General features: G+C 39.5%; 4 protein-coding genes across 4 annotated transcripts; 2 read left to right on the forward strand and 2 right to left on the reverse strand.

Annotated features, from left to right (window-relative positions):
- Window positions 1-492: 492 nt before the first annotated feature.
- Window positions 493-3,309, forward strand: LOC149835285 (uncharacterized). Its single transcript, XM_090009554.1, has 7 exons — window positions 493-514; window positions 1,706-1,829; window positions 1,937-1,964; window positions 2,006-2,158; window positions 2,214-2,229; window positions 2,422-2,548; window positions 3,252-3,309. Exons 1-7 carry the CDS (start codon window positions 493-495, stop codon window positions 3,307-3,309), a joined length of 528 nt encoding a protein of 175 aa, XP_089865680.1.
- Window positions 3,310-5,392: 2,083 nt separating this feature from the next.
- Window positions 5,393-5,764, reverse strand: LOC149835286 (rapid alkalinization factor-like). Its single transcript, XM_090009555.1, has one exon. The coding sequence runs from the start codon at window positions 5,762-5,764 to the stop codon at window positions 5,393-5,395; it is 372 nt and encodes a 123-aa protein (XP_089865681.1).
- A 3,053-nt stretch (window positions 5,765-8,817) lies between these two features.
- LOC149835287 (uncharacterized) lies at window positions 8,818-9,096 on the forward strand. Its single transcript, XM_090009557.1, has one exon. The coding sequence runs from the start codon at window positions 8,818-8,820 to the stop codon at window positions 9,094-9,096; it is 279 nt and encodes a 92-aa protein (XP_089865683.1).
- Window positions 9,097-23,138: 14,042 nt separating this feature from the next.
- Window positions 23,139-24,232, reverse strand: LOC149835288 (uncharacterized). Its single transcript, XM_090010489.1, has 3 exons — window positions 23,956-24,232; window positions 23,817-23,845; window positions 23,139-23,656 (listed from the first exon to the last, which is right to left on the reverse strand). The coding sequence occupies exons 1-3, from the start codon at window positions 24,046-24,048 to the stop codon at window positions 23,314-23,316; spliced, it is 465 nt and encodes a 154-aa protein (XP_089866615.1). The 5' UTR covers window positions 24,049-24,232; the 3' UTR covers window positions 23,139-23,313.
- Between the last annotated feature and the right edge of the window lie 2,649 nt (window positions 24,233-26,881).

Consider the following 26,881-nt stretch of genomic DNA (forward strand, 5'->3'; position numbering starts at 1 on the left):
ATTTAACCTTTTGTATTCTATAAATATGTGCATGTAGCTTAGATAATTTTCAATGAAGTATTTTGGCCCTTAAGCTATGTCACATGGGTGTGGGTGCGAGTGCGACACGGGTGCGGTGCAATTTCAAAAATTTTGGACACGGGGACTCAGCTATATATATATATATAATTTTTAAAATATATATATACATATAATTATATATATACCAATAAATTAATAAGAGAGAACGATGAAGGTAATAAGATAGCACTGGCCATGTGACTATGTGCAAAGTCTGTGCACACAGTCTGTGACTGACTGTGCACACAGTCTGGCTATATATATATATATATATACAAATTTGTTTTTTTTTAGTTTTTTGCCCTAAAAAATAGATGAATATAGACTCGATCAAAGTTAACCAAGTCTATAAAGTGGACGGACTCGGCCCAAGTGCATTGACCGAGTCTGACACCTTTTGATCGAGCCAACCCCGTGTCTGAAGCCGCACCCATGTCGGGGCGTGTCGACGCGGGTATGTCGACTCCCTAACCAAGTCCGTGTGACATAGCCCTTAAGGTATTCTTCATTCACCCTATTTCAGAGTTCTTGTTCTTAAGAGGGAAAGCCCTTTCTCCCTCTATTCTTCTATATTTTTCATCTGCAACAACACACCCAAAGGAATCAATATTCTCCCTCTGCTCTGCTACTGACCCTATCTAATGCAGAGCCTAGCCATATCAAGAATAATTTTTTCTCTTTCCTGGCTTTTACCTGTGCCAGAGCCTTTTCGAGGCCGGATTTGTAGAAATCGTCCCTCCATAGGGCTGGGTTTCTAACATCATCTAACCAGGATTGGTGTGTATTATACTAGCTCGTGTTGCCAAGATTGTGTTCTTAACAGGTACCTTATTCTTTTGACCAAGACTCTCTCAACTGTTGTTTTTATCCTCTCCAAGCAATATTGCTTGTTTTTAAACTTCTGCTGATACTTTTCTGGTGCATTTTCTTTGCTGTATTTTTTTTTTTATGCTACAAGACATTTCATGGATTCCTAGAAGCTGCACTTTGACTTTCATTTCAAACTTCTGCAGGAATTCTTTTTACAATTTATTGATATGCAATAGGTTAACAGGTAGCATGTCAAGGGAAATATATTTCATATTAGGAAATCCCTATTGAATATTCCCATGCAGGACAAAGCCCAAAATAAGAAAGGATAAGAAACAGTGGCCAATCCTACTTTGAGAAGTAATCTCAAACCCTTTTGGTGGAAGTATCTCTGTACTTTACCATATGCACTTAAAATTGTAAAATCCTAGCCTTTGTAATTTGCAAGTGTCCTGCCGCCCATGAGTGTGATGTATAATTATGCATTCTTGTCGGCATAAGCCAATTGTGTGATTTGTCTGTTGATACTTAGACATCCTTCCGTTTGATTCATTTGTATGATTTATCTGTTGATACACAAACATCATTCCATTGGAGCATTTGTCCAGCCCAAATGATATGTCTATAAGTTTACTAGTGTGCTTTCTAGATGATCCTTCACATAATTTGACACATTCTTCAATTTGCTTCCAGCCATCCAGGATAAATTGTATTTTGGTGGTCCGACTTTTTTGAGATTCATTCACTTGTCATAGTTAAAAAGAGGCAGTTGAGCGTACATCCTTGGCAATGTGCTTATGGAGTAAATTTTATTTTGATGAGTTGTTCTTTACAGACCGTGATGCTGAAATACTTGACAACTGGGCCACCAACGTTCAGTTGAATACAGAATTGTTTAAATGCCGTCATGACACTGTTCTTGTCCATGAGCTCAATTTGGGAGGTCATGGCCGCCAATTGTGGGGCCATCTGAGCTGAGGTAACTGTTGGCTTGTTATGGATGATATAAATAATAGATTATCAGTAGCATTGCTAGTTTTGTATTCCTTCTGTGTTTCCTGATCAGATTTTGCTTCCCCAATTCTGCATTCCTGGTTAGATGGTTGTAAATTTAATTCTTGTTGATGTTTATCAGCTCAGTGACTTAATTGAGCACAGGTATGCATGGAGTTCTTCAGAGATCCACATAGCGGAGCAGGCATTAGCAGCTGATGTTATTTATTGTGATGATCTTACAGATTCATTATTTGATACTTCAGAAAGTTTGATGTCAAGGGGTTCTGAGAAGGTGAGTGAAATAAGTGCTAACGGCATTGCTTTTAATTTTTTTAACTCTTATGAAGAGGCTCCAACTTAATGGTTTGTTCAGGTTTTGTATCTTTCCTAAGAAAAACGGCATTTCAGTCTTGATGAGCTAGACACTGTTGCTAATGGATATTCACACTTCCAAAAGCATTTGAAAGATGAACTCTCTTATGTGCCAGCATCTGTTTTTGACGAACATTTTTTTTCTTTTGCTATTGTTGTCCTGTTGACACAATTTTCTTCCAGAAACTGCAGAGGGCTCTGCAACTGAAAACAAGTCATCGTTCATTGGCAACCGCATGGATGTTACACAAATACCACAGTATGTGAGAGAATATGAGAGAGGAAATGATTTAGAGGTTTGGCAGATTAGGTATGTTAGATCTAGAACTAACTGATTAGTGTTTGTTAGGATCTGATTTTCTAAGAAGTCACTTGTGGATTCTGTCAACCAATTATGATTTTCTAAGTCATTTGTGGATTCTGCATTAACTAAATATGATTTTCATAAAATTGTTGGTTCACATGCGCTTTTAAAAAGTTGTGAAATTGGGCAGTAAATATGGTGACTCTGACTGGAACAGAATACCAGCCTATTCCAATCATCCATAGCTTTCGAATAAGTTTTTTTTAGGACAGAATTGTCGATATGCATCCATATAGAAGAGTTCGAATAAAAAGGGTTCAGACTTAAGAACGGTTTCCACTCTTTGTTGTTCTCCACCCATCTTTAATTTTTAGTTAATTTAGCAGGTATAAATGGGTTTATCATGATAATAAAAAAATGGGTTTATCTTGATTCTTTTACTATGGAGGATGTTTTCAACCAATAGAATTAGATATTAAAACCTATTTTTGAGGACAGAATAGATGGTTCGTCTTGGCTTGACACAACCAACAATCACATCCAAAGCGATAGACAAAACAATACTGTTGGTTTTAAACGAACCATGATGACCCATATGGTCCGATCTAGTTGAAAATGTGTGAATGGATGAGATTAACTTAAGTTTTCCATGAAAAATAATGTCTTGAATTGTTAATGCTGGTGTTAAAATTAATTACCTTATTTGTAGAAATAATTTGGTCATATTATGGGAGCTCCGGTTGACACTTGAAGAGAAAAGCAATTGATCAAAGCCAGGGAGGGAAACAGTGTGGTACCTGATGTATGTGTGTTCATGTTTTGTCTTTTTTTTTAGAGAGAGAGTAAAATTTATTGATGTAATACTTTGCTCTGCGTTAAAAACTACAAGACTGCATTCCATCTTCTTACATGTATACATATGGTGCAGTGAATTACAAATCAAGAGGAAGACCCTTTTTCCTGTGGCATACAAAGGGATTAATCAATCCGTTTGGCCATCTTCCTAGAACAAAGAAGGGGGAAAAAAGCCTTTATGGTCTCCTTCCTAGTAGAAAGAAGTCGGACAAAACCTTAGGTTGTATGTGAGAAAGGGTTAATTTTACGTGAATGTTAACAAAATTCACTAAAAAATTATACCTCCATAAAAACAAAATCTAAAAATGACATGGTAGTTTCATACATTATTTGTAAATATTATGAACCACTATGCGCATTTTGATGATTTTTACAAAACATAAATGAGAAATATTAGATCTGGTGTGGAAATGTGTTTTTTTAATGAAATTAATAGAAATACTCCTGCTGATAACAATTAATGCATAAAACCATTAACATTTCAATTGTAAAAATCTTTCAAAAGGAATAAATTTCAATACCTATAAATTTACTATGATCATATTGATGGCAACTTGTTCAGTATAATGTTCTTGTCTAGAGATTGTTTAGGGCCAAAAAATGATGGTGAGCTCGCTAATGTCCAGGCTAAGAATATCTGGATTCGCCACAAATTATTGTACTCGGCAGAATGTAGGGTGACACGCAGCCCTCTCCACCAAATTGGTGTAACCAATCCCCAATGTCATCCCTAGCTTCATACCCCTCCCTGGAATTTCATTGATTCAAATTGTTCTGATCAAATCCGACTCCATGAATGTGATCTACATCATTCATTTAGTGAAGATCAATATTTAAATCGCCAAAATCTGACTTTCGTGGGGCAATTAAAAAAATCAACAATTAAGAAAGCATAAAATTTTGTGATTTAAAAAATTATATTTTTTCATCAAAGAATCCAATCTACCCGTCGATTCTTATTAAATGGACCGTGTTGAATCCATCTATAAGGTCAGATTTGATCAAAACAACTTGCATCATAAGATTTAAGGGTCAAGATAGGGAAAGACATAGGGGATGAGTGGAACCGAACTGCCTCCCCAGCCCCTATTTTCCATTACGTGGCATCTATTGAATGGACTTGAGTACCTTGCAAGGTACCCGGGCCGATCACTGAATCTTATTAGGCAAAGCATTGGTAGCATTAAAAGAATATATATATATATATATATATATATATATATATATATATATATATAGAGAGAGAGAGAGAGATGGCATTGGATAGAAATGAATGGAGGAGAAGGATTCATGTGGAAGACCCAGAATGATTTTCTTTGTTGGTTCATATGGCCGACCCCAATTGTTTTGGGATGAAGGCGTAGTTGTTGTTGTTGTTATTATATATATATATATATATATATAGAGAGAGAGAGAGAGAGAGAGAGTCACTTCATTGGTTCTATGTCCATTGTTTTTTTTTTTTTTGAAACGCATGTTACGAGACAGTACAATATACGGTAAATTTGCATAAATCAACGTCCAACGGGTCCAATTTCTCCATGCATGCGATACATTTAGGAGATCCATTTACCAATATAGGAACAATAAAACCCAGAGAATAATAAGAGCTCATAATGGTCAGAAAATATGGATTAGAAAAAAAATGTCCATCTCAAAGAACTATTTCTCATGGGTACATCAAGTGACCACCAAAGCCAACCCCCTGATCTCTAGCACACTACTTTGAGAGAAAAATGTACTTAGAGACTCTTCTTTCTCCTTTCTTTCCATTTCTCCATGAAGACAAAAAACAGCATCAGAAGGAAATTAAACAAGGAAGAGAGCCAAAGGTCTATAATACGAGACACAACAACAAACCCACGCCTATTTTTTTTTTTATTTGGTGGCAAACAAACACAAACTGAAAACCAAGTTTTGAAAGGCCAATATTGGAGATGTGTGTCATGTTTAACTTTGCTTATTCATGGAATCTTTCAAAAACACTGGTTTTCATTACTGGAGGATCCTAGCACAACGGGTGATGATGCTGCAGCCGCGCCGGTAGGGGTTGGCTTGCCCGCTCCTCTGGCAGTTGTAGTACGAGTTGCCGCGCCGGTTGCATGGGACCGTGTCTCGTCGTAGCGCGCCGTAGCTAATGAATCCGGCCTGACCGTACAACATGCGCCGGCCGGCCTCCGAATCCAACGACGTCTCCTCTTCCCGGTGCATGCATTCACCAACCCAGCCATCGCAAGTTGGCTTGGCGCCCATGCGGGCTGGGAAGCCCCATCGGTTCAAGCCTAGGCTCGATAGCTCGATCTTAGCGGTGGTCACAATGGCCGATATTGCAAGGAGGAGCAAGATCAGGGACACCCTGAACGCCATTGATGACCACGAAGAGAGGATGAGTTGTTGGTTTGTTGTATATTAAGTGCTAGAGAGAAGAGAGGTTGGCTTTGTGGAAGGAATTGTTTTGTGGTTGCATGTTGGTTGCGACTTATGAGGAGGAGGCCTAGGGTGATGGACACAATGTGGTTGGTACTTTTTCTCTCTCTTTCTATCTATCTATCTATATATCTATCTTTGGGTCTTGGTAATACCAAATTTATCATCTCGCGCAGCTGTCATATTGCATATGACTATATTCCATCACCACCCCCCACATCTAACATGACAGAGGTGTGCATGGCTCCAATCTCACGGATCCAGAGTGAGATGTGTGGTAGAGATTGAATATAAACAATGATTGGTTATATATAATATGACCGTAACTGCTCATGGATGTACCGGTTTGCTGTGGAATGAATGGATGGGTCTTTGGTGGTTGGAGGGGTACGCCGAGAACCATGGCTGACCTTCTCTTTTTGGTGGTTCAAGGGAAACTGCCCATATTTGGTACCATCGTCTACAGTTAGGGGAACAAATGGATCCGATTCTGTTGGATCCCCAATTTGATTACATCTTAAAATAATTTCTGGGTGCATTCTCAGATCAGAATCAGGCTTACATGATTGGATTTTTTTCGAAAATGTGTTCGAATTTGGCTTGGTATTTTGTGTTGGATCTTTGTTTGGATCCATATCAAACATGATTTGTTTGCACTTTTTACATGTAAAAACCCCTTTTTTTCAACCTTTCTATGTACTAGATCCAGTATTATATATAAATTAAAATTTGGAGTTTGTTGCAGTGCTACTGCATTGGGTCTACTTCAGATCCGGATTCAGATTCAGGCTTGCTTTCCAATATTTGGATATGATGTGGTACGGATTTTAGAACTCTAACTTCAGGGAATCCCAACTTTTTATGCCGTACCGGATGGGACGAGAAGAAGCCATGTCATGCGAAATCCGCATTTCTTTTTATGTTTTTTTTAATAGTAATAAATTTTGGAAAATGTAATTAAGTAAACAAGAATAGAAATTAAAAATATATAAAAATATGGAAAAAACCAATTGATTGGAGCTAGAACCCTGTGGAAGTGCCATTTTAATTACTAAGAACGTGGACCCACATTTGTATTAGCCACGGTCAGATTTGGTATGGATCCAGATCCAAAACAGATCTTAAGTCTGGACCTCATTATATGAGAATGCTTAATACACGAACGTCGCTTCAAACTCTTGCCACGGTTAATGAAGGGTGAAAATGGATATCGGACCTCCGATCTAAACCCAACATTGTATTTCTTAATAAAACGTTAATATAAGATCAGAATGGGTATATGGACCGGACATGGATTTGCTTGATTAGATTATCTTTGGAATTTGATCAGATTTGTGGCTGTGGGGCATTTCTTTCGGATTAGGATCAAGTCCAATTGGCTTGTGGTTGTTATTTGGATTTGGATTTTTGCATAAAGGTTAGACACATATTGGGATTGGGCGGAATCTGGCGTTTATCCAACCCATGTGCATCCCTAGTTTAAGGCCCACAACTGATTCTCTTGATCTCTCACATGGCTCTAAACAGGTCCACTATAGATTATGGATTCATATCCATATCCGAAGCACTCGGACAAGTTCCATGACAAAGCGTATGCTTCTGTGCAATTTATTTTAACGTAGTTGGCTAACTTGCACCAGGTTGGGATCAAAACGGGTCATGACCCTAAGCTTCCAAAATTAATGGATTTGATACATCTTGGACAAGTTTCCACCAAAACCCCTATCTCATCCACAACCAGACTGATGATTCTTGATCCAATCCATATTTTGTCCACAAAACTAGATGCACGACCCATTCTCATCGGCTCCCAACCCGCTTCTGCTGTACCTTATTTCATTTGGTTTGAAGCTGGGTCTAGATCTGGACAAAAGACAGAGGTTCCAATGGACCGGATTTTGTTCAATATCTGATTCGAATATGCCATGTTTTTGCATACGGGTCTTAAAGTAGTATGTGATCTGTATTCGGATACGGATTGGCACGATCAGACTCTTCTGATTTAAGATTAGGATTGGTACGAGCAGACTCTTCGATCTGATTTAAAATTTGGGTTAGACCAATATTTTATGCCGGGGCTGCATTCATACATGGAGCAAATCCTACCCGCATGAAAACCTTGATTAAAAATTAAAACCTTTTTTTCACGGATCTAATGCTACCAAAAATTTCACTAAAAAAATACTACCAAAAATAAATTTGAATCCAGACTATACTACATCAGACCCAGTTTGGATCTGGGGTCGGATTCAGATCTGCTGATTAAGAGGTCCAGGTTTGGGTTAGGATTTGTTATCTGCCCCATATTCTATGTCACAAAGGTATGAGTATGGCCTTGACACACAGTGGGAGTTTCAAATTCTTTTGGAAATACGACATAGGAGCATGGATTTTTTTATTTGTAAAATCAATCATTTTTTTTACTATATGAAAACACATTTTTTAAAAATATTAAAAACTACGCAAAACATATTAAAATAATATCTATTCGTCTCCGTATCAACGTGTCAGAGCATGTCACCATAGACGCACAACCAACACAGCGTGTCCTTGTGACATGACAATTGACAGGCACCCATGATTTCTAGCTCATTAAGACGGTCCGGTCGACATGACCAAATGTTACCCCCATTTTAAGATTACTAGTTTTCAACCTTGTTTTTTTTTCTCCAATCCAACCCAGTACGTATCATCTGAAGACGGATCCTGATTCAACAAACTAAACCAAAACAGACTTTAAGTTGAGCACCGAATTCGGACCTGCTGTTCAACATTTGGTTTTGGATTTGGATCTATCATGATCCGGACCAAACTCTTAACCTCATCCACACGTGTCGCCAAGCCATGTCCGATTCAAACATGCACTTCCCATCGTGGCTTTTGGGTTACTCTGCCACGTGTGAACGCATGCAAACCAGTGAAGAAACGGGGGAGTGCGTTATAAAAGAAGCGTCTTGTTTCGCTTCTTTCGAAGCCACCAGCAACGTGGAAGGATGGCGAGCGGGGAGCAGCATCAGCAACAACAACAGTTTAGGTCACCGGAGGATGCCGGAATGGCGGAATCCGGCTACCGAAGGATGGAGGAGCTGCCTCTGGAGAGCAGCCCCTACGTGAAGTACAACAGCCTTGAGGACTACAAGCAACGCGGATACGGCACTCAAGGCCACATGGAACCGGTGGACAAGGGCGGTGGCACTACGGACGCCCCTACTCCGGCCGGCGGCGGATCTCTGGAAAGTAAATCTGATACCGTCCGGCGTGCCGCTCCTTAGAATCCAACCTCTCCCCTCGTGCACCCTTCCCGGTTTTTTCTCTTTATATTAGAGAATAATGGTTTTGTGACGTGCTTAGGAAGATCTCTTATTCCTTGTTTTTTTTTTCTTCTTCTTTTTATTTTTTAAATAAATGATTGATGCACTTGCATATATTACGTCAGTTTGTGTGACCAATAATCTTTCTTTCTGAAACATATGGAAAAGGAAATGGACATTTTTTTTTTGACATAGGGTGGGTTTTTTCACCCTATATATATTCTTTTTATATTTATTGTACTCCTAATAAATTTTGGAAAATGTAAGTAAACATGAATATAAATTAAAAATATCTAAAAATATGGAAAAACCCCAATTGATTGGAGCTATAACTCTGTGGAAGTGCCATTTTAATCACTAAGAACGTGGACCCACATTTGTATTAGGCACGATCAGATTTGGTATGGATCCAGATTCAAAACAGATCTTCAGTCTGGACCTCATTACATCAGATTGCTTAATACATGAACGTCGCTTGAAATTCTTGCCATGGTTAATGAAGGGTGCAAATGCATTCGATTAGTTTGGACCTCCGATCTAAATGCAACACTGTATTTCTTAATAGAACGTTAATATAAGATCAGAATGGATATATGGATCGGACGGATTTTCTTGATTAGATTATTTTTGGAATTTGATCAGATTTGTGGCTGTGGGGCATTTGTTCGGATTATGATAAAGTCCAATTTGCTTGTGGTTGTTATTTGGATTTGGATTTTTGCATAAAGTTTAGACACATGCAGAATCTGGCGTTTATCCAACCCATCTGCATCCCTAGTTTAAGGCCCACAAACCGCTATAGATTATGGATTCATATCCATATCCGAATCTTACCTGTAGACTCTGACAAGTTCCACGAACAACGCATATGCTTTTGTGCAATTTATCACAACGTAGTTGGCTAACTTGCACCAAGTTGGGATCAAAACGGGTCATGACCCTAAGCTTCCAAATTTAATGGATTTGATACATCTTGGTCAAGTTTCAACCAAAAACCCTATCTCATCCACAACCAAACTGATGATTCTTGATCCAATCCAGCTTTTGTTCATAAAACTAGATGCACGACCCATTCTCATCTGCCCCCAACCAGCTTCTGTTGTACCTTATTTCAGTAGGTTTGAAGCTGGGTCTAGATCTGGAGAGAAGACAGGGTTCCAATGGATCTGATTTTGTGGAACACGGATCCCTTTTTTAAATACGGTTTGTAGGAGCTGTCAGTGCACGTCTCCTTGTGGTGGGACGTTGCATGTTCAAACCCCAGTGGTACGTTAAGTAACAATGGGTGGAGGTCCGCCTAACCCCAGCTTGCGTCCAACCCAGTACGTTATAAAAGAAGCGTTTCGTTTTGCTTCTTCCGAACCCACCAGCAACGTGGAAGGATGGCGAGCGGGGAGCAGAATCAGCAACAACAGCAGTTTTGATCACCAAAGGATGCTGGAAGGGCGGAATCCCGAGCAGCCCCTACATCAATTACAACCTTGAGGACTTCAAGCAACAAGGTTACTGCCCTTGGCCACATAGAACCTTGAAGGAATTAGGATCGTGGTGTGCAGTGAAGACGAGACAGAGGAGAAGGGAAAGGTTGAGATTAACGGCCTGCTTCAAGGGAGATTCCTCGATGTGATTATTGAGTTTTTTGTTCATTTTTACAGAAACAATTGTTGAGATACTTATCCTCTCCTGGGTAACCGTTACATAGTCATAACCAACTCATTGGATTTCCAATGTGAAGTGGGCTCACCACTATCCCAGTGGTTCATATCTCAATGGCCCACTACTCAAGTGAGTCATCAGATTCTTGACCCACTACTTTGGATCATTGAATCTAATTACCTATATTTATATTTCAAATCCATTACCTCGATCCAACATATGAGTTCCATGTATGAGACTCATTGGTCACACTGGATCCGTACTAGGACCCAACATCTCTCACTTGACCATATAGTGCGAATACCTACATTGTATCATAACCAGTGCATCATGTATTGCACTCATAACTATATGACATCACGAGGTTTTATATACGCTAGTTGGATTACTCTTCATGATATATCTTTATCATGAGGCTATTCACAACAACAACAACAACAACTACGCCTTCATCCCAAAACAATTGGGGTCGGCGATATGAACCAAAAAAGAAAATCATTCTGGGTCTTCCACATGAATCCTTCTCCTCCAATCATTTCTATCCAATGACATGTCCTCGGTGAGGTTCAAAGCATTCATATCCTTTCCTATCATCTCCATCCAAGTCTTCTTAGGCCTACCCCGACCTCTTTTAACTAATATATTTTCCCATTTCTCCATCCTTCTAACTGGAGCATCATTAGGCCTTTGCCGAATATGTTCAAACCACCATAAACGATTCTCCCTTATCTTATTTTCAATGGGTGCAAAGCCTACCTTCTTATGTATCTCCTCGTTCTGAATCTTATTTTTTATTGTATTTCCACACATCCATCTAAGCATACGCATCTCAGCTACACTCATTTTTTGAATATGATGTCTCTTGACCGCTCAACATTTTGTACCATATAGTAAAGCGGGCCTAATAGTCGTCCTATAAAACTTTTCCTTCAACCGCAATGGCATTTTACGATGGCACAACACTCCGATTGCACTTTTTCATTTCATCCACCCAACCTTTATCCTATGATTTATATCTCCATCAATTTCTCCATACTTTTGAATGATAGATCCAAAATATTTGAATCAATCATCCACCGGTATTTCTTGCACACCAAGCTTCACTACACTCCCATCATTACTTTGTTGCTTACTAAACCAACATTTCATATATTTTGTCTTACTCTAGCCAATCACATGACAACATTTCATGGGGACTCGCAGTTAAATAGTTCAGTCCCCACACGAAATGTTGTTATGTGATTGCCTCTGTCAAATAGCCATGGCACTTAGCCGCTCTCAGTTAGGGGTGGCAAAATCTGACACGACCTGCCAACTCGCTTCTTAGCCGGGTTTGGGTTTAGCTTAAACGGGTTCGTGTCGTAAATGGGTTGACCCGCCTAACCTGTTTATTAAACGGGTCGGGTTCGTGTTAGGGGTATGCCAACCCGCCAACCCGACTGACCCGTTTAATAAACAGGTTGGACCGACGAGTCAACCCATTTACCCGAACCCGACCCGCCAACCCGTTTACCCAACCCCAACCCGCCTGCCAACCAGTTTATCCGTTTACTCGAACCCGGCCCGCCAACTCGTTTACCCGTTTACCCGAACCTGCCCGCTAACCTGCCAACCCGTTTACCCAACCTGACCCATTTATTAAAAAAAGTTAACCGTGTCGTGTCGGGTTACCCGTTTAATAAATGGGTCGGGTTCGTGTTTGCCACAGCCGACCCGTTTAATAAACGGGTCAGGTTTGTGTGGAGGTATGCTGACCCGATAGCCACCCCCTACTCTCAGTATCCCTGTTCCTCTGCGGCAGGGTTGCTGTTAAACCCAGTGTGTCTTGAAAACTAGACGGAATTGATGATTGACACATTGTTTTTTTAACCATGACAGATCCTGATGGAATTCATCTAGTAAAGAAGCTAAACGACAAGAATTCGCCTGAGAACCACTGCAAAATCTATGAAACAATGCTTTGAGCTCAAAAAGGCCCTTTAATGATTCCATAAAAGAATTTAGCTGCAATAAAAGGCAAATGATGCACATGGATTCAATTTGGTTTACTCGCATAAGACAAACAAATACGCGCTTTTGAGCAATTTGCAAAAATAAATTTTACTCTCTCAAGAGAGAGAGAGAGAGAAATTAGAGAAATAAATTTTAATTAGGGAATCATTTTTTTTAAACATTTGACTGAGTTTCAGAATAGGATATGTATAGTATGGAGCTCTAATAAGCAAAGGTATTATCGTTGGTGTGACAAGGGCCTAGTGTTTGAACGCATGAAGGTGCATGTGAGTTTGAGTTAATTCTCTTAAAAATCACCTTAGGTGATTTCAACCGAGCATAGTAACTCAAAACTAAGTAAATGCATAGAAACCGACAAACGAGTTTGTGTGGTGCTCTTCGTTATGACATACAATCATTAATTCGTCTTCGAATTAAGGATTACAAGGATTTATCCCATTTATGATGAAGTTATGCTTGATCATACCCATAGAGTCGTGATACGATCCATGACACGCGAGGCTAAGACATTTGTGCACTTGCTAATCGGTATGAGATGATTATGCATGTAAGTGACATGAACAAAATAAAATACACATTTGAAGATGTATTTGATAAACTTTCGATAGGCAGTTGTGCACGAGGTGGTGCGAAGGGCCAATAAAATGATTCAGCACATGAAAAAGTATTAGTGTACGACATTTGACCGTTAAACTAGCTAGACAGAACAATCCGACGCATCGCGGGTTGAAGAAAAATTTTATGCCCATGACGGTCATACAACTATGAGATAATCATTTTCTCACATTTGCAATTTCGTGCTTAAGAATCATTCTATCAAAACTCAAGAAAATAAAGGATTGGACATCTGGCTGGATAGCACATTGATTGCCAGTACTCGGCCACGACGAGTCAAGCTCAAGCTTCATTTTGCAGCTCAGGCTCAAAATGGGACTAGCCTATTTGCAGCATGAATAGGCTTCGACAGGCCCAGCTGTTTAACTGGGTCATGCCAAAAGAGACCGGCGAGAGCCCGCTTATAACTGAGTCAGGCCAAGCTCAGGCCTGGGTATGGGTCAAGCTTGTGGGTTCCTGCCGTGGGCCCTATGTCCACCCCTACTAATAGGTGTGCAATAAACAAAGACTTTATCACATCTATCATCAAGCCCAAGTCTTTGCAGTTCAATAGAAGTCAGGATTGTGACAGAGTCTTTTTTTTTTAACATTGGGTCACATCGTCCAACTAGAATCAATGGAATGCCACCATTTTCCAACTTGAACTGCTTTTATCAAGCTAGGTCAATCAGCATGTGCTCTTTCTCATTTTTCAAGGGGGGTGCATGTCTTTTGCTAAGAATAATGAAAGGGTGACCAACAACAGAAAGTAAATATCAAGCCCTCATGTGCTTGAGGCACTGAAATAAAGTTGGAGAAAGATGATTGTTTCAGATCTCCACTTGCATTTTTTTAAGAAGAGATAAGCCCTCACATCTTTGAATCACTTCTGTTCGTCATGCTGTTTTTCTTGAAAATCATGAGTTTGATTATAGGACAAGCCTGATGATTTTATCCGTTCAGGCCAATCAAAATTAGTGTGACATAATTGTGCTAATATTATGTACAATATCAAACTTGAGAAATAATGGTATAGCAAAAAAAACTTTTGCTATTTTTGCTAGTCCACACCATAGTTCCTTTTTCTTTTGATAGGAGAACTAGGGCTAGGCAGACCCTGCAAGTTATAGAACCAAAACTGCAAGTTATAGAACCAAAACTATTGGGATTTGAACTTGCAACATCTCAACACAAGGTGACATGCACACCGCCCCGCCCCCCTCCTCTCTCTCCTGTCAAGGTCATAGATATGAAATTTCACACTAATTACAAATCTACAAACCATGAATTTCATAATAAAATTGTGAGAACTTTAGCGCTGCCTTGCCTATTTCCATTATATCATAATTTTAATGTGATTATAGTTTGATTTTTTTTTTTTTTAATATTTGATACTTTTAATTCTTTTGTCATTTGTATATCTTTAATTTAAAATATATTACTATTTTCTATATATATATATATATATATATATATATATTTATGACTATGTGAAAAGCTAAAAAAAAAGCACAAGAGGGTTTTGCCTTAATGGTTATGGAGCAACCATGATTTGTCACCTGACATGGGACGACAATGGTTCTAAACAACCGGACGCTATGAAACTTTAATAATAGTCAATATATTGAAGAATAAGAGTGGCACACTTAGAATGCCTGACTAGGCTGTCCATCTATATCACTTAAGGGGTGTTTTTTCATGCCCTTTCTTATAAAAGAGGCCCTCTCTTTCATAGGAAAATGGGGACCTTCTCTTACAAAGGGCGTGAAAATTAAACACCCCTTAAGTGATATAGATTGATAGCCTGCAGGCAGCCTCGTCAGGCATTCTATGGAAGTGTGCCACTTTTATTCTTCAATATATTGACTATTATTAGGAAAATGGGGACCTTCTCTTACAAAGGGTGAAACCCACATGTGTATGAAAAATATTTGGCAGGATTCATATTAGGGGTGTCAATGGATCAGGTCAAACCTGGATCACCTGATCCGTACCAAACCCTATAGGGTGAGGATTTGATGACAAAGAAAGAGTTCCGATTAGAAACCGGGGAAAGGGTCTGATTATTATATGGAATCAGGTATGGTTTGCGAAATTTTATACCAGACCTGAATCCTACCCCTGATTAAGACCCATAATTTTTTAATATACAAAAGATTAAAAAATATATATATTATTTTAACAGGTATGGTTCGGGTCTGATTCATGTAATCCTTACTGGACTCGAGTATGGTTTTTATTGTGGCAGGCCCAATTAAACCCAAGTCCAGACCCGTGCCTGCACCGTAAAATTAGATTTGGGTTTGGAATCACCTGAGTCCGAAACCAGATCCAACTCGTTGACACCCCTAATCCATATATATATATATATATATATATAAAAACAGCCCCCCGCCCCCCTTCCCTCTCTCATATCTTGGGGAAGCACTTTCCTGAAAAGTGGCCCTTTCAAAGGAAAGAGACTTTCTTTAAGTGGGAGTAGGAGTATAAGGAATGCCCCCCCTAAGGGTATGCTTTAGGGTATGTTTGATCCCTTGTCCAGCGTTGGACGAAATGAACAAAAAGAACGGAACAGAGCATTGGTTCTGTTCGTTCTGTTCTTTTTGTTCCAAGTTCAACAAATGTCCTTTGTTTGATGGGGAAAGAATGAAGGAGAAGAAGAAACCCTAATTAGTTCCCGAGTCTTTCCTCTCAATCAACCTTTTCTGCAGTGTGTTGTTGGGCGTCGCTGGTGCTTTCTCTTCCTCAATCTCATTGAATTCAGAACTGAGAGAGAAGTGTTTCATTCTTTCCTCCATCTTCTGAATCACACTTAATGTCTCAGATGCATTGCAGCCATCAACTTCATCCATGCTTGATTCTTTTGCTTGTTCTAGCCCTGTTATTTGGAAAACAAGATCAAATTTTCATCTTTCAGAAAGTGAAAAAAAAAATAGTTGGTAGTGCAGAATCTCCATATACTGTGAAACTTTGCAAACAACATCCTTTTGTGCATCATCCTTGTCATCATCAACGGTTGATTCTTTTCTTTGTTCTAGCCCTGTTTATTTGGAAAACTGGGTGAGATTTTCATCTTTCAGAAGGGGAAAGAAGAAAATAGTTGGTAGAGCAGAAGCCAATGTACCTTGATCTTCTTCAGCGAGCAAAACAGCGTATTTACAGGAGTGGGGAGGACAGAGGCAAAAGAGAAGCAGAGGGGAGGCGCTATTCACTCTCTTTTCTCTCCACTTTGTGGACAGGCCCAAACAGAGGCCGGGGTTGAGGACGATGGCCGACTTCACCCCATCATGAGTGAGAGAGAGACGACGCATCGACGGGCACGGCGCGCCCGTTGATGTTTTTTTTTTTTTGTGTGTGTTCCATCCGTCCCTGTTATTTTTGTAACAGGGGGTATGTGGAACAAAAAAAAACACTGAATAATAGACGCGGCGGACTTGCAGAACACCGTCCGCCACGTCCCACGTTTGTTAAAAAGTGTGATCTTTTTGTGCTTTTTGTCCCGCATGACGCGCGGAACCTGCTATCAAACATACCCTTATGGCGCATCTCGCACATTGCGTGGGACGAAAAGCTTCAAAATCATACATTTTTTAACAAACATGAGATACAACGGACACGCAGAATGTCATCCGTCGCGTCCATTTTATGATGTTATTTACGTTCTACCTCCCTGTTACGAGAAGAACAAGATGGAGAAAACATTTAAAAAAAAACGTATCGACAGGCGCACCATGCCCGTCGATGCATCTTTCTGTTTCTCCTGTGCAGCGGCAGTTGGTAGAGGAGCGACTGCCACTGCTTCATGGTGACTGCTCCTGTACAGCCAGATGGACACCAGAAGGCATCCTACCATGCCTCTTGAGGGTTTTGGTGTCGAAGGAAGAGCAGAGAGGGAAGGGTTTTAGGTCGGGGCTGCAGAGGCTAGGGTTTTCAATCAAGGTCAAGGTCAAGATGTAGAATGGGATGTTGAAGCTAGAGGGGATCCTTCCAACAAGGCTTTAGGAGGTCTCTCAAGCGGGTTAGGCACGACGAGAGGGCACCAGTGAACTGGTTTCCCTCTTTCACCTCTCCCTCCCCAGGAACAACCTCTCTGGCCCCATCGCCCCCCAGCCATCGCCTCCTACTCCCTCCTCCAGTGTCTCATCCTCTCCGGCAATGCATCGTCAGAGCGCTCCTGCCATGTCAAAGTCCCTTTGGGAGCAATCTAATCGTTGTAAGCCTCGACCTCCGATTCAACAACATCAGCGGCCCCCTGCCACAGTATGGCTCCCTCGTCAATCAGGGTCCCGAAAACCCGCTCCTCTACAGCTTCCCCCTCCAGAACCCCTGCAAGAAGCGCTCAAACTCCATGGGAATCCGACCCAAATCAGTCCTATTGACTAACCCACCATCGAAAAATGCCAGAGACAAGCAGAGGAGGGTGTTCTCCAGTGCTGCAAAACGTCATCCCCCGCGTCCAAAATACAGTGTAAACACCATTTCACCCTATCCCTGTAACAAAAACAACAAGACGAGAACAAATAAAAAAAATGCGCTCGACTCTCTCTCTCTCTCTCTCTCTCTCTCTCTCTGCATGAAAGACTCCTTAAGTCACCTCCCAACCCCACCCGACTGTGTTTCAGCTTCTGCAACGCCGCCCCCCTCCCACCACCACCAAGGAAGAAGCCTCTCTTCCTCCGCCCTTCCACCCACACCGCCACCTTCCCGGAGTTCCAGATATGGTGGTTGTGGGTCAGGGACCTCGCCCTCTTTGTGGGGTCCAAGTTTGCCGACCTCGACGAAGGCCCAAACTCCGCCACCCTCAGCAGAGAGGTTGTGTGGCTCATCCAGGATGCCGTCGAGGGCCGGTCTGGGTGCAGACTGCCACCTTTTGCGACCCTCCGTTTGGCTGCCTTTTCTTGTGCTTTCTATTTGTGTTTTTCTTATTTGGCGTTGTGATGATGCAAATTGTTTGTTAATTTGATTGTTTACTCCCCTTGCTTATTCATCATGTCAGCTTGTGTGTAACTAAGTCCCTAGTCAAATATCTTCAGTCAATAGTGTGATTGATGGTTTGCAATCACCAATGAGACTTGATCATGACTTACCTAGATCGGAACAGGGTTTGGCTGGTAGCGTTTCAAGTAATGATTTGGAAATTGTGGCACTTGCGTAATCTAATTATTTTTTTTAAATAAGAGATTCAATGCCCTCCAAATCTAAAGAATATGATTTGCAGTAGTTGGAGAACATATTATGAGGATCTGCCGTAGTATGGATCATCAAGTAGTTTGGTGTTGGCGCAATGTTGGAAGTTGGACCCCTCTTCCTTTGCACTTGGACATGCTTCACCTGTTCAACATTTTCAATAACTGGTAGCAGTTTGGCTTCACTTTAAGAGACCATCAAGGTCAATTTCTCAAAGTTGAATGGATGACAGATCATTAACCTATTTCAAGCAGAGACTGAAAATTGTGGATTAATGTTAGTGGCATCTCTAATGATCTGTGTTGGATTTGTAAAATTCAACGAAAACTAAAAAAAGTTCTCGCTAAATTGTTGAAATCAAAACTAAAACTTGATGCAGAAGCATACCTGAATTTATTGGCGCTTTGGTAGATCGTTGACCGGTATGATCTTTCAAAACTTGTACACATGGCCTTATTCCTTTATCTAAACTTTATGAGAGAGACTGAATTTCTTGATGGTTATGAAAAGCCTCAAAGAGAGGGTCATTATATAAGATTTGATGATCATAACCTAATTTATATCCAATTAGGAGTCTATTTTCAATTCAATCCATTACAAAATTATAGACAGAACAAGTCTTTTCATACAATGTACCATATTATATGAGATATCATATATCCCAACCAAATTAGATCACATATACTGGGCCTGAACCTGAGACAGTGTATAATGTGTGGTTTAACGTAGTTTGGCCCACATGATTTTTTCTCAACAATCTAGACATCATGATTGAAGCTTAAAGAAAGGATCAATAATCCCTCATCAATGGTTTCATCATTCACAAAGATACAAATGGTCTTGCTGAGCTTATGCTAGAATGACGTCCGCAAACACTAACCAACAGTGGTCGAATGAGTCTTTGACTCGAATGCTCCTTTGTAAATATCTTTGAATTTCTTTTATTATCAATAAATAAGTAGGGGTCTTGCCTAACCCCAACTTTCTACATCGAAAAAAATTAGCGAATATTATCCATCGTCTATGTGACAAATATATTTTGTTTTTTTGGGTTTTATATTATTTGGTTACGTGATGATGCAAACTGTTTGATAATTTGATTGTTCAATGTTTTCATTTGTGCTATGATGATGTCAAACATGGCCAATTGATATACCATTTTATCAGTCGTATTATGTTGTTTGTTTGGTTTATTCGTGTAATTGTAGCACATGAGACTTATCCAGCACCAAGATTCCAAACAGGACCACCAACGTAGTTTGACCAAAATTTTACCGCGGGACCACCAAATGCATAAACGCCCATCCCATCGCCCAGATTCCAAACAGGCCCTAAAGGTAAATCTATCATAATTTAAGTTTATACAATATTATCTAGAAAAAAAAATTCTACATAACACCTAATTTTTTTGCATAATTTAAAAATGTAGCTGCCATTTGAAAGTTTTCATAAATGCACAAAAGTTTTGTTTATATAGATCAAAAACAATTTTCTGCTTTCTAATTAAAATTTAGTTTTAGATTAACTGCTCTACTACTAACCTATATTGGATTAGTACAGAGATATTGCAATTTTACCCTCTCACAATTAGAATTACTCTGTCTTATATCCCAACATGTATTTGTGAGTCTTATGAATTAGATGGCTTTTGAATTGATATCTTCTTCCACCAACTCTCTATTTGTTTTTTATTTATCATAAAAATAATTGATATTTGGATCATCAATCGCTTCCTTGCCACACAAAAAAAATTGATTCAACTTTTAAAAAAATAAGTTTGAAGTTTGGATAAGAGAGAAAAAGCTAGCATTATATTTTTTTAAGGGACAAAATTTGAGAGGTCAATATAAATTTAACGCTGAAACTAACTATGATTCTTTTGATTAACCGTAGCAAAATTCAGGGCATTTATGAAAATTTGAAAAAATTATTAGGTGCAACATTGAATTTGCTAAAAAATTAGGTACCAATTTGGAAATTACACTGTCATTATTTAAGCTAGGCTAAACTTATCTGTTTGGCTCTGATCAAGATTTTCCTTTGAAATCCAGCTAGTTAGACCAAGTGGATCCAAACACATATGTGATTGTAACACTTGAAAAAAATCACACGTTTAGAATAAAATCATAGTGACAATACCTTGGTGATATTAACAAAACATTCCAATTTTAACACAAATTTTCAAGACTTGTTAGCCACAATCCCCAAGGGCACGTTTGAAAGCGAGAAAGATATATAAAAAGTGATGCAAAATGAAAAAATTCGTACCAATTTTTTAACCCCTTCCAAACGAGAGACTTTTCCACTGAGAGTTTTTTCTAAAAAGTACACTTTTTGATAGGAAACATTCTTTCATGGGGGGATTGAGGAATGTTTCCTACAAAGAAAACATTTATTTTTACAATCCCCACCACCATCTCACCCTCACTACCACCCTCCTCCTCTCTCTCATTTTTTCATATTTTCTTACTCTGTTTTTTCATGCTACACAAACAAGTAAAAAACTTTCTTTTGGAAAACTTCTCATATCAAAAACTCTCATAGGCAAAAAAAAAAAAAATCCTATGAGAGTTTTTCTCTCTTCCAAACATGCCCCAAAATATTGCCCATTTTGAAGATATATTTAAAAAGGAAACTAAAAATATATATCATAATTAAGAACAAAAAAAAAGACTACCAATTTTGAAGATGATTTTCAGTTCAGATTATGACAAACAATTACCCAAGAGTATCGAGCCTTCGGTGATTGCATCCATGCAAACAAAAATATGCCATACATGTTCATGTGTACATCATGCCTACCTATATGTGTATGTGTGCCATTGCGTGTAAGAATCAAAATTGTTAATCCAGAAACTTAAAGCTTCATATTTGGGAGAAAAAAAAGAGGATAAAATTCAAACTGCTTGCCCAACGAGGTGGTATCCCATGTGGTAAGCAGGGTCATGTGTCAAGCTGAAGGCCCAGGATCGAACCCCGCTGTCACATGGGGCTGCTGTTGCTTTTACACGGTTGGGTCACGTAAGGCTGGGTGGTCGTGTCCCCAACCTAGAGTTTTACCTTGCAGGGAGGCGGGTCCGCTAGTGACCCGGTTCACCAAAACCAAAGTATGAAGATTGAGAGAGCATCTTGCTCCCAATCTATATCAAAGACCCCACACAAGTTTTCACATGGTCTCTACAGATTTTGGGGGTTGTGGCTGGTTGGTTAGCCTGCATGGACTTGGACTGCTTCATGATCCGACTTTTTTTTTTTCGACAGAGAAAGCTGGGGTTAGGCAGACCCCTACCAGTTATACAACCATACCATTAGGGATTCGAACTTGCAACGTCCCCGTCGGCAAGCAAAGGCACATCCCAATTGTATCACTGCACTTGGTTGACACAGATGTAGGGCTGCTATCCATCTTCTTTTGTGAAACAAGGTTTGATCCCACAGAGCAAGAAGCCATACTCTTCCTCCCTTAATTTCTGTCCTACAATATAAGGAAAAGAAACAAAGTGAATACTTACAATAAAGACACCCAATATATGACCACAACTTTTCTGAAGATCCTACTAAACCAAACAATGGAATCTGACTTCAGAATAAAAAAAGAACAAAGAAACCAAGAAAATTACTTCCAAGTAGGGACTCTTAATTTTTGATATTGTTGCTTCTCCTTTGGGGCTTAGAAAGAAATATGGTTATGGGAGGATGAGATGAGGCTTGAAGGAGGATGTGGCTTGAGTTTCACAAGACCAGATTCTTCATTAAATAATCAAACGATGTCACCATCTTTGGTTTCTCTTGTCTTTGTTTTTTGATGGTTGAAGTTTTGAATATATATGATTATGAATGGGAGTTATGGTTTGGCAGTGAAAAAGGAATATGCAAGAGATGGTTAGTATGAAACGAGTTTAAACATGATTAGGATTAGGGGATTAGGATTTAGGACTAGTGCAAACCATATAGGGTTTGGGTGATCATTATAACTCACTTGCTCCCCTGGATTTGACTTGTTTTAATTGGGAATGTTGTAGTAATACCCAATGTATAGATAAGTTGATGCTCGACACGAACACCCTTCACTCGTTTGGGAAAAATCATGGTGCATTATTCATCACCATGAGCTTCTAGTCTATATATGGTTGCCAGTCATGTTGGTCCCAACCCATGTTGTCAGAATCAGTATCGGGCCTGAATCGATTTTCAAAATGATTCAGAGAATCGGTTGATCCAGACCCTGAACCGAATCTACCTGAATCGGCTAATTTTTAACAAGTACCTAAGGCATCAAATCTCCCACCAAAGAGCACATCATATTTAAAAAGTTGCACGTTACCTTTTTACTTTTTTTTTTTTTTATGAACCGTCATATCACCGACGTTTGACCAATCAGAGAATATTCCATAAGCAAACCCTAATAATCATCGGTCTATGGATCCAGATTCGGAATTAGATCCATTATCCAGTGAGATTTGACAAAATTAATTACCAGAGACGCCACGCAAAGCAGCAACGCTCAAACCATCGAGTCAAGGGTATTATGATCATCATCGCAAAGAAGGGATATTTTGGCGAAAAAACGAAATCTATCCGCTTCTAATTCCACGTCGGCCGTGACCCGCGTACACAGTACACTGATACAGGAAAAACAGAAAAAGGAGAAAACAGCGAAAAGAGAGAAAAAAAAAAAACGATTACAGCCGGTCGACCCCCCCCCGGCGAGCGACCAGGAAAAGCCGGTCACTTCTTCTTCTTGGCCGGTGGCTCCGGTGTCTCCTCCTCGTCCTCCTCCTCACTGTCGCCTTCTTCTTCTTCTTCCTCCTCCTCCTCACCGTCGTCGTCGTCGTCGTCGTCATCGTCATCGTCGTCGTTGTCCTCTCCGGCGTTGCCGTTCGCATCGACGTCGTCATCTTCGTCGTCGTCACCGTGCTCCTCGTCGTCTTCGTCTTCGTCTTCCTGCTCACCACTTCCGACGTCGTCCTCCCCCTCCTCCTCCTCGTCCGTCTCTCCTTCGTCCTTGTTCTCCTCCGTCTTGACGGCGCCGTACTCCTTTCCGTCAAGTCTAACGGCGTTTTCTCCCCCGCTGTCACACATATCCAGAAAGAACGATCGACGGAAAACAAAAAACATGAAAAAAAATTAAGCAAATTTTTTAACTTCGTGTGTAGCTATTTTTTTCTCCTGTGTAAATCACCGGGAATCAACAAAAGGGAAAAACGAGCAGAGGAGTTTCTGAATATTACCTCACGATTTCTCTCCCGATCTCCATCTTCTGCAGATTTTTGAACAGAAAAGGAAGAAAAAACAAAACTTCGTAAGCTCAAAAGACCACAAAAACTCGGAAAATTCGAAGGAAAATGAGATTTTTGTGTTCTTTATTACCGATAGAAGGAAAAGCAAAGCCGCTCGCTCCGCGATGAGAAGCCAATCGAAGACGAGCGTGTGAGCGAAGGAACGGAGCAGAACGTCCGCCATTGACTCCAGCAACGGATTTCAGTGAGAAACCCTAAAGCAAAGGGAGAAGGCAGAGAGGAAATCCGATCGGAGGAGGAAAACAAGGGGGGTTTTCTGGCGAAGGGATCCGCTAAAACCCTAGAAGACGGAGGAGGCGTCAGGGGGAGGAATTAAGGCGCTTGACGCTCCCCGCCTCTCGAACCCGAGTTGGACGCCGTTAGGGTTTTTTTTTTCTTTCCTAAGACTACCGTCACAAGACGGAAGGAAACGGTGACGACCGTTAGGGCAGGGAGGGGAATTAATTAATTGGATTCGATTCCAGTTGGTATCCACTGGTTAAGGGACAGCCAGTGGCCGTGTGCCAGCTCAATCAATGGGCTGACCAAATCCTTTCGTTGTGTAAATGACAGAAACTGCCCCTGGAACCTTATCAAGGTCACACAGAGCCTTCTCTTTCTGGGGTTTTGACCATTAAAAAAAAAGTGATAGGTCTACAGGATACTTGGTTGCCCTAGGATGTGGGGCCCACTATTCTGATAACCTTTTTTTTTAATCTTTTTTTAATGATAAAAAATTATATACATTAAAAAGATGGATGATCAATGTAACATAAAAGAAGTCATAAAAAAAAGGGCAAACGATATATACACGTTTAATTTGCGTTTAGTATTATGAAAGAAACAAAAGAGTACACGAATGTATGTAGAAACGAAGTCAGTGTGTAGGAAGTAGGAACTACAGAGTTTGAGTCCAAAACACAATATAATTCATATTTGGGATATGTTAAAAAAATTGGGTCTTCTTAAAGAAAATTTTAAATGTATCTTTCTTTGTGTTCTAAGCGTTTTTCCCCATGAGAACAAGTATCTTTGTAGGCAATGAAAAAGATAAAAAAGAAGAAAGATTGATTGTGGTTTGGGGCATTTGTGAAATCCAAAGAGGTCCAAGAAAAAAGTATACTTTTTGATGAAGAGTAATGTCTCCCTTTAATAGTGCGGAAGAAGTTAGTTTCCCAAATTTATTTTGCATTGAATGTTACTGCATTGATGGTGCAAGGCATATGATGATATGAAAATTCTAATTATATCACCCGAAGACAAGTTGGTCTGTATCAGAAAGAGAGCTAAAATGTGCTCTGTATCAGAAAGAGATCAGAAAGGCATCTTGTTTAGAAAAGCCATACAAGTTGGGGGTAAATTTATTCAGTTTTTTGCACATTTACCCTTTGGATGTGATTTACATATTAAGTTTAGCACAAACTGATCTTTGGATCTTGTTTTCACGTTAATATTTGGTATTATTGAAGACATCAAATTATATGAAACTATTGCGCTGAAAAATCATAGGTTCAAGCTTTATCAACTCAATCTGACCACATAGATGTGTTCAAAGCTTTGTTTTGCTAAAAATCAAACCTTAAATCATTGTGGACCATTAATTTTTGAAGTCCTTAAAGAACCTTCTTGTGTCACAATTCTATGATTCAAAATTCATTTTCCACTAAACAAACATCCTAGATCACATCCATAAGATTTAATTTACAAAAAATATCTAAAACCTATGATTTTCATCCTAATAGTTTCATATAATTTGATGCCTTCTATAGCACCGAATATTAACCCTTTTATAGTGGATTTTATAGAGATTAAAAAATCAATGGCCTACAATATACCAAATTTGCAGTCCTAAAAATATATATATTTTTACATCAAAAAACTATGATGCAAGAGTCCATTCCTACTATTTTGAGCATGTTGAACACATCCAAGAGTTCAGATTTAGTCAAACAATCTCTCCCTATGAGTTCCAATTAAGGGGTTTCTTAGCCACCAGGGTAGCAAATGTTATATATATAAACAAAGACATTAGAACATATATGTTCCAAAATATAATTGCTACAGTCCATTGTGTGCAATAGACTTAGCAAAGTTGCGGGGCCCCTTTTCTGGGTTTTTTTCTCACATCTAACACTAGAGATGTGATCTACATGTTTTATTTATTGGGAACTGGCTTTTGGATCACCGGAATCCGACTTGTATACAAGTTTTTGTGGCAATCCAAAATTCAGTGGTTATAAATGCATTGATTTTTCTGGCTCATAAAAACATATTTTTGTTGTTGAAAAAATATGGTTCAAGAATCGATTCCTACTAAATTGAGTCTATGATGTTAGATTTAGTCAAAACAATTAGCATGATAAGATTCAAACTTCATTATATGTACAATCCATTGTAGCAAATATAAATCCTCTATGTTGAGCTCAAGTCTTTGTAATTCAGTAGGAGTCCTGCAGAGTGCCCTAATCTGTAGCTGGGTTCTTTCTTTTCACCCATTGACATGTGATCCGGAGAATGCACCTAATCAAGGGAATGGCTTTCATTCTTGAACATGTAAAATAAGGTTGTCAATTGGTCGTGTTTGTCTTGGGTACCCAGCTTGTCTCGAATCTGACTATCTGAGTACTGGGCACAAAAACATCCGGATCAATTACCAACAGTGGCTCCCCTTGTGTGGTAGGAGCAGTTAGTGCACATCACCTTGTGTTGAAACATTGCAATTTCAAATCCCTATGATATAGTTGTATAACTGGTAGGGTCAGACTAAGCCCATCTTTGAAAAAAAAAAACATCCGGGTCAATTTGAAACTGGTTTGCATTTTTTAAAAAATGACTCCATTAACATGTGGGTTGGGTTTGGGCTATGATTTTTGATGAATATTCAGCGCAAGTTGGTTGACCCTAGAGTCTCTTTTTCATATATTTTCAGTTAGAATTATATATTATGGATACCCTTTAAATGATAGAAGTCCAGTTTGAATTCTGTTTTCCTAAGCTAATATAACTCGAACCTTAAC

The sequence above is a fragment of the Nuphar pumila genome, chromosome 6 (genome assembly GCF_984573655.1).
Source record: "Nuphar pumila chromosome 6, dmNupPumi1.hap1.1, whole genome shotgun sequence".
NCBI classification, from domain to species: domain Eukaryota; kingdom Viridiplantae; phylum Streptophyta; class Magnoliopsida; order Nymphaeales; family Nymphaeaceae; genus Nuphar; species Nuphar pumila.